Source organism: Hippocampus comes, unplaced genomic scaffold (genome assembly GCF_001891065.2).
Source record: "Hippocampus comes isolate QL1 unplaced genomic scaffold, H_comes_QL1_v1.1 scaffold56, whole genome shotgun sequence".
NCBI classification, from domain to species: domain Eukaryota; kingdom Metazoa; phylum Chordata; class Actinopteri; order Syngnathiformes; family Syngnathidae; genus Hippocampus; species Hippocampus comes.
Window position 1 is genome coordinate 331,686 of NW_017842056.1, and position 7,392 is coordinate 339,077.

The following is a 7,392-nucleotide window of genomic DNA, read 5'->3' on the forward strand; positions in this document are numbered from 1 at the left end:
TTGTTCTCCTTTGGGAGTTTTTTTTTTTTTTTTTTTTTTTTCTGCCCATTCCACCTCTGGTTTTGAACAGAATCGGTGACAAAGGCCCTCACTGGAAAAGAATCCCACTTACTGCTGGCAATGTGGACTAAACTTTGACAAACTTAGTCGTACAACAACCGAACAGCCCATATCGGTTGGCGGGGGTTTTGGTTACCCTTCCTCCCAAAGCACCCCGCCACAGAACACGGTCGAACGCCTTCTCCAAGTCCACCACACTCATGTAGACCGGTCGGGCCAACTCCCAATGAACCTCGACGACCCCGCCGAAGGGCGTGGAGCCGGTCACCGGCCCGCCTGGATTTGAGATTCCGCTTTCCGACGGACCCGACTCTCGGGTACGCCTGAATAGACCTTACCAGGATGCGTAATTGCCCTTGTTGAAAAGCGGGACCACCACCCCATCTTGCGAATCCAGAGGCTCCGTCCTGTCCCCGATGTGATGTTGGAGAGACACGTCAACCAGGACAGGTCCGCAATATCGCTGCCCTTGATGTTCCATTCCGTTGACCCGCTACCGCTGGCATGAAGCTCGCCACATGGGGCTGAGCCTGACTCATGCCCATTAGCGTTTGAACCTTGCCCCCGACGTGTGGCCCTCATTTTTTTTTTTCTCTTGCCTCATTACAACGTGCTTTTTGTGCCAGCCTTGTTTCAACGATAGAAGTCTTTTGATCTGAAGTGAGTCAGCGACTAAAAACATTTCATTCAACAACATCATATCCCGTTCGCGCTTGAGCCACTGGGTGAAAAACGTACTCGCGCATCCTCATATTTTTGGGGCCTGAAATAGTCGAAATAAGTAGTTTGGGTTTTTTTTTCTTGACAGATAATGTGAAAATAAGTTTAAAAAAAAAAAGTCTCAAGATGCACCGAAACACCAGCACAAATTTGTTGCGTTTTGTAGGCTCGTCCGTGCCAGCGGCGACGTCATCGAGCTCGGCCCCAGACGCGGTTCCTCCCAAACCGAAGAAGCCCAGAGGCTTGGAGCTGCCCTCCCTCCCGCCGGGCCTCTCCCAGGATAAGGTGACGACCGACGCCTGAATCGCTTTGGGTGGCGTCGCTCCCGCTCACGACACCACGTCCTCTTTTTGTCTGGGGCAGGTCACCGCCGCCGTCAACAGTTTGCTGGCGCCCGGCTCGGCAACCAACACGCTGACGCCCACTGTCATCACCTCGCACGCTCTGGTAAGGCAACGCTCGGCCCGAGTGCCGCTCGCCGCGCCGATCCCCCGCTGACTTGTTTGTCCTCCAGACGCCCGTCCTGTTGACTCCCAGTCCTCTTCCATCCACCATCCACTTCTGGAGTACGCTCAGTCCCATCGCGCCTCGCTCACCTGCCAAGCTCTCCTTCCAGGTAACTCGCCCTCGCCGTTTGCTCACAAGGATTTTAAGTACGACCGATTGTCCGTAAAATACGCTACATTTCGCTAGCGGTTGAGTTTGCCAATGGCGATTCGCAAGTCGGCCGAGGTTGACCGTAAATATCGGTGTCTCCTCCAGTTCCCGACAAACGGCAGTAACCAGATCCACATCCCGGCGCTGAGTGTGGATGGTCTGTCCACCCCTGTGGTTCTGTCCCCTGGTCCCCAGAAGCCCTGAACGTTGTGTTTGCACTCAGACGGCTCCTCTTTTCTTTGCGCCACCGGCCCAGATGGCGCCGTCACAGTCATCAGTCGTGATGCGCACGAGCTCCAGTTGGCGTGACGTACAGGAAGAGCCGTCAGATTTTTCCTGTTTGCGAAGAAGAAGAGGAAAATATTTTTTTTTTCCCCCCCTGGATAGCTCAAGCTTGGTATTCTCATTAAGATTCATGAGGAAGAGGCTCTCTTTTGTACCTATTTATTCCCTGCTAGCTAACGTTATCTTTTAGCAACAATTGACGCTCCTTTCTTCGCTCTGATTGTTCTGTTTCGGGTGAGGGATTTTTTTAATTTCTGGCCACGTCTTACTGGACATCGTGATGACGACGATGATGAACATGGCCACAGTTTTCTTGTTCAGAGACATTTTTTTGTTTCAGTGGTGCCCGCAGGCATTCTTCGAGGGCCAGCGGGGTCTCGTCAGGATATTCTTGGCTTTATTCCATCCGTGGGCTTTTTGAGCGGCCTCCCACTGGATGATGGTTGCCGCTGCACCTTCTTAAAGCCGCGATGTCTTTGTTTACTGGACAAGCATTTGACACACAATGACCAAAAACAAACAACAAAAAACACAAAAAAACCCAAGGGGGTTGAACGTAATGGTTGACATGTCTGTGCTGTCGTTGAACATATGACACGGGGACAGAAGAACACCAAACGGTTGTTTACTTTGATGCTTGCACGTCCTCCATGGCAACCCGACAGTGACTGTTGTTTCGATATATACTGTATATATGTATACACGCACACACACAGCTCTGGACCATTTTGGACCCTGAATGACACAATGACTGTTTTTCAGACGGGTCAGCGAATGAACTCAAGCGGGCCGGGCATGGATCCCTGAGGCCCTTCTGCATGTGACAATTGGATGTAAAAGATGGAAAGTCTCGAAATCAGGGGTGGGCAAAGAGGCCCATGGCCTACACGCTGTCTGGCCATTATTCCGTTCTTTAATCAGACCCAACAAGCATTTATATTGTAAAGAGTCCTGCAATATTTGCTGTATCAATTTAGCTGCATTTTCTTTAAAAATGAGCGAATTAAGATTTTTTTTTAATTTATCTCATTGAATAATGAAATATAATTTTTAAATCAAATAATTGGCAGAATAATTTGAATTGATGTATTTTTTTTTTAATGGAGCAGTTCTTTTACTAAAATAAACCGTTACTTGCAATGCAAAAATATCAGTAAAAGAAACAATCATGCGCGATTAAGTAATTGGTTAACTATAATCAACTTAACTATCAATAATACCGTGAAAAACAGCATCAATTACTTTCTCTTTTAGTTCAACTTTTTTGGGGGGAGTTGGGGGGGGGGGGGTGTATCTGACCTGGCCCAGCTGTTCAATCTAGAAAATCAAAACGCCCCAAAATGTGCTCACCCCTCCTTGAACGCTGGCGCATCCTCGTCACAAAAATGAAGCTGCCAAAGATGTCCAATTCGAGCCAAGTGCAGTTTACTCTTGGGTAAGAAAAACCCCAACTGTCGATGAGACTTTGGTGCCGTTTCCCAGTCTCCTGAACGCAGCACGAAGCCATTGCGTTCGACTGTTCTATTTTTCTAGCAGAGAACCGCTGCTTTATTTTGTCTATTGAGGAGAACAGGAACACACACGCACGCACACAAAAAAGCCTTAAAGATGTCGCCGGGGACGCAACGGGATGCGATGTTGGGATTGCTGTTTTTTTTTTTTTTTTTGTGTTTTTTTTTTCCTCCCGAGTGGGCGCGGCCGACACTAAGCCATTCATTACAGAACATTTTGGACGAACTTTTCCTTTCACCAGCAGAACAGGAAGAATGTTTTTTATACTGATAGGGAGCTTCTGCTGGATTGGCTGTTTGGATGCCATTATTACCGCCGTTACGTGGGTGTTTCCTCGGAGGAGGGCGGTGAGGGGTGGAGGTGCTTCAGAGTATGTCCTCTCCTCTGATTTTCTCTGTATCACGATAAGTGTGGTATCGATGCGGGAGGTTGGGGTGAAATGATGTACAAAGTTGACGCAATTCATATCAAATCCCCTTTGGCCCCGCCTTTCGCCATTTGCTGAGGAGTTTATTGACGTAAAAAGAGGCGGGAATTTATTTTTCTTAAACTTGTTACTCGTATTTACTGGAAATATAAAGAAGACAAATTATTTTTGTGGGTTCTATTTTCTGCCCCCTCTCTCGTGTTTGTTAATGTTGTACAGATGTCTGTTTTTCTATGACATGCCTCTACACGTCCAAACACAAGCACTTATGGGGTCAAGTGTTATTAAAGTGTCCCGTTGGTTGAAACTGCTGAGTCGTCATCTCTTGTATGATTTCCGTTTGGAGCAATTTGAGCACCGGTAGCCGTTTTTGGATCAAGACAATGATAACACTAAGCAACCTGAATCGAGTTTCAAAAGTTGCAACTCTGTGTTGCTGAATCAAGAAAAGCCATCTTGCCAAAGACATTCGAAACAAATGAGAAACAAAATAATGAAATCTGTATCAGTCTGCAAAGGTTCGAAAGCCATTCCAAAAGCTTTGGGACTCCAGCCAACCGCGGCCAGAGCCGTTATCTGCGGTTTAGACCAGGGGTGTCAAACATACGGCCCGCGGGCCGGATCCGGCCCGCAAAGGAGTTTAATCCGGCCCGCGAGATGATTATGTAAAGCATTGGTGTCAAACATACGGCCCGCGGGCCGGAACCGGCCCGCAAGTAGGTTCAATCAGGCCCGCAGGATAATGTAAAAGTGAAAAAAAATGCATTAAAGACACAGAATTAATATTTTTAATCAGGTGCAATTCATTGAGTATCCGCAAGGTGGCACTGTTTTGATCAGAGAAGAAGACAACAGCAGCCTCAGTCCGTCACTGTGACAGACCCATGACAGCAGACGCTATCAATAGCACTCTCACATTTACACATTTAATAGCACTCTCCTTAGTTTGTAAGGTGTAGGCAGGGATTACATTTAGATTTTATATGCACGTGTAAATGTTTTTTAAATTCCTTTCTTTATCAATCTCATTTATTCTTAAAATGTATTACTCTATTTTTCACGACCAATTGTTAAAGTTTTGTGCGTCCGGCCCACTTGACATCTACCGAGGCCGTATGTGGCCCACCATGTGAAATGAGTTTGACACCCCTGGTTTAGACATTAATGGCTGCGTGTTGATGTCTTACTTGGGCCCCCTGGCTCCTTATCAGTCTCCAACTTGGGTCTTAAACCAGATCGTGATTTGAAACTGGACAGGCAAATTGATGCCGTTGTCAAATCCGGCTCCTTTCATCTACGGCAGCTTGCTAAAGTCGAGCCTCTCCTTTCTCAAGGGCACTTTGAAACACTAACTCGTGCCTTCGTCACCTCTCGGCTGGATGACTGAAATCCACTTTGGAGTCAGCCAATCCTCCATGAAGTGTCTCCAGTTGGTCCAGATTGCCGCCGCTCACCTCTTGACCGGGACTCGTAAGAGGGAGCACATCACTCCTACTCTGGCATCCCTTCGCTGGCTCATTTTCGAGTTCTCTTGAAGATCCTCTCATTTGTTTTCCAATCTTGAAATGGCCTGGCCCTACCTGACCTCTATGAGCATCTCCGCCCCTGCCCGGTGCCTCAGCACTGCGGACCAGGCACTACTGGAGGTACCAAGTACTAAGAGGAGGCCCAGAGGGGGAAAACTCATTTTCATTTGTTGGCTTTTGACTCAGCATGAGACTTGATTTTTATTTGGACTGTTTTTGTGCTTTCTGCTGTCTTGGTTGTGAATTGATTGCTTAATCGTCTGTTGTTGTACGAATTATTTTTGCGCCATGTACAGCACTTTGGAATACAGCAGCGGTTGTTTTCAAGTGCTCCACTTGAGTGGCGGTGAGTTGAGTCTCGTCACGATGGCATGCGTGCCGTTTGCAACTGTCTTGTGTTTCATAGCGATTGCAAGTAAACACTGGAATTATTGGAAGACAACAATTGGAGTGCTCACCAAGCAGCAGTTTTTGTCCGATGCTTCTCTTCAGTGGAACACCTTTTTTAGATTTGGAGAGTCAGCGCAACATTGCACTTTTTTTTTTTGTGCACATGTGCTCAATGACCGCTTTTGTGTGACCGCCACTGAGAGCTCGGCTTCACGAGAACAACAGCGCACCACCCAAAGTGATGACGCTGCGTTTTTGCACCGAGAGCAAAACAAAAAAAATGCATTTCGAATTGATTCCTAAGCTTTTTTTTTTTTTTTTTCCGAAAGCACTCATGCTTTTTTTTTCTGAAGATGATACCAACAACCTTGATTTTCCGTAACACCGCGGAAACTTGTGGATGTATCAATGCATGAACTCTGTAACATTGTGTGGCCCAATGATATCGGGAGACTTCCTGCTCTCAGAGGAAGCCACGTTTCGCCGGAGACCTTCCAGCATTTTCCATCCAGATTCATTTTCGCTCACTTGGTTTCGGTGTTCGGAATTTGACTTTTTGATCCGATCGCGACTGACGAATAACCGCTGCAGGCCCGCACTGTTGAAGCCCTCACAAAGAGTCCACAGATCATTTTCAAAGGGGTCTTTCGTAATCGTTCCTTTTATTTCTTCAACACGAATGGCAATCAGCACACATCCATGATACGTCTAATGGAGCTGATTTTGCTCACGCTGCTCAGGCCGCTCTCGCGCAGGCTCTTGTGCTCGCCGGGTCTCACGTAGATGACACGTCCCCGGAAGTTGGGCTGCTCAAAGAGCAGCCAGTGGCCTTCCAGCACGGTGCAGGACTGGCAGTCGGACATGGAGAGGCGGTCCTGCAGGGACTCGCAGTCCTCCAGCAACTCCTGCATCTGGCCGCCGAAATTCTCCAGCTCGTAGATCTTCACCCTGAACTGTCCCCTGTGCTGTTGGACCCAAAGCAGATGTGACGCCGCGTGACGTCTCGGTCGACAACCCCCCCGGGAAGGCGGACTTACCATCGGGATCAGACGGCAAGAGCGAACGGTGTCCAGTGCCACCGCCCCGACGCCGGTCACGGTCCCGACCCGCGCCAGGTCGGAGTACTCGCCCTTCTTCAGGAAAACCTGGTTGCCGACGAAGTTGGAGCGGTCGTACAGGACGAAGCAGCCGTTCTCCACCCGGCAAGAGCTGCAGCGGCTCAAGTGCAGGTGGATGTCGGAGCAGTCGCTGCTGCACTCGTAAGAGCGGCCCTGGAAGTTCTTCTCCTCGAACAAGATGATCTGCGGGGGGGGGGGAAAGACACAAAGCACCGAGGATGAAAAGTTTGGCCGGCCGTCGCCGAGCGATGACGAACGGCTGGCTGGCGACGAACGGCTGGCTGGCGACGACGGTGCGGCTGTTACCCTGCCCATGGTGACGCTTGGAGTTGTTGCACCCATGCCAACAAACCCGGGGCCTTTTATAGTGACCCTCGGCCTCAGAGAACCTTGGGCACCTTTTGTGTTGAAAGCTCATGACTCGTCAAAAGTGCAGCGGGCCTTGCATTCTTTGGCCTGGCCGCGGCAGCCGCTATTGTACGCGGGCTGCACACTTTGGAGAGGGAATGCAAGCTCATCACAGAAGCTCCGTGCTCCTCAGATGACCTCTTCCCAACTGTACAGCGTGCGTGCCCTCTATGGAGGAGTTTCCAGCCCGGTTGAGGCCTTTTGTGTCGGGCCACCACATTGATCTCCAGAGTTGGATTTTTTTTTTTTTTTTTGCCGCAGCATAAAACCTCCGAGTTTTAACAAAAGC

At 48.9% G+C, this 7,392-nt stretch overlaps 2 protein-coding genes across 2 annotated transcripts in view; one reads left to right on the forward strand and one right to left on the reverse strand.

The window, feature by feature from the left end:
- Positions 1 to 3,968, forward strand: part of elk1 (ETS transcription factor ELK1) — a 10,733-nt gene extending 6,765 nt beyond the window's left edge. The window contains exons 9-12 of the mRNA XM_019860599.1: positions 947 to 1,065; positions 1,144 to 1,227; positions 1,295 to 1,396; positions 1,543 to 3,968. Of these exons, the coding sequence (XP_019716158.1) occupies positions 947 to 1,065; positions 1,144 to 1,227; positions 1,295 to 1,396; positions 1,543 to 1,641 (404 nt within the window). The 3' untranslated portion in view covers positions 1,642 to 3,968. The remainder of the gene's footprint in view (positions 1 to 946; positions 1,066 to 1,143; positions 1,228 to 1,294; positions 1,397 to 1,542) is intronic.
- Positions 3,969 to 6,208: 2,240 nt separating this feature from the next.
- LOC109510383 (gamma-crystallin M3-like) lies at positions 6,209 to 7,073 on the reverse strand. The gene is made up of 3 exons (XM_019860636.1): positions 7,002 to 7,073; positions 6,615 to 6,878; positions 6,209 to 6,542 (listed from the first exon to the last, which is right to left on the reverse strand). Exons 1-3 carry the CDS (start codon positions 7,035 to 7,037, stop codon positions 6,264 to 6,266), a joined length of 579 nt encoding a protein of 192 aa, XP_019716195.1. The 5' UTR covers positions 7,038 to 7,073; the 3' UTR covers positions 6,209 to 6,263.
- Between the last annotated feature and the right edge of the window lie 319 nt (positions 7,074 to 7,392).

Excerpts from the sequence above, each read along its gene's own strand:
- LOC109510383 (XM_019860636.1), bottom strand. The coding sequence starts at position 7,037 with ATGGGTGCAACAACTCCAAGCGTCACCATGGGCAGG. Across the intron at positions 6,879-7,001 it reads CAAGCGTCACCATGGGCAGG|ATCATCTTGTTCGAGGAGAA; the intron begins GTAACAGCCGCA and ends CCCCCCCCGCAG. Across the intron at positions 6,543-6,614 it reads CTTGCCGTCTGATCCCGATG|CACAGGGGACAGTTCAGGGT; the intron begins GTAAGTCCGCCT and ends TGGGTCCAACAG.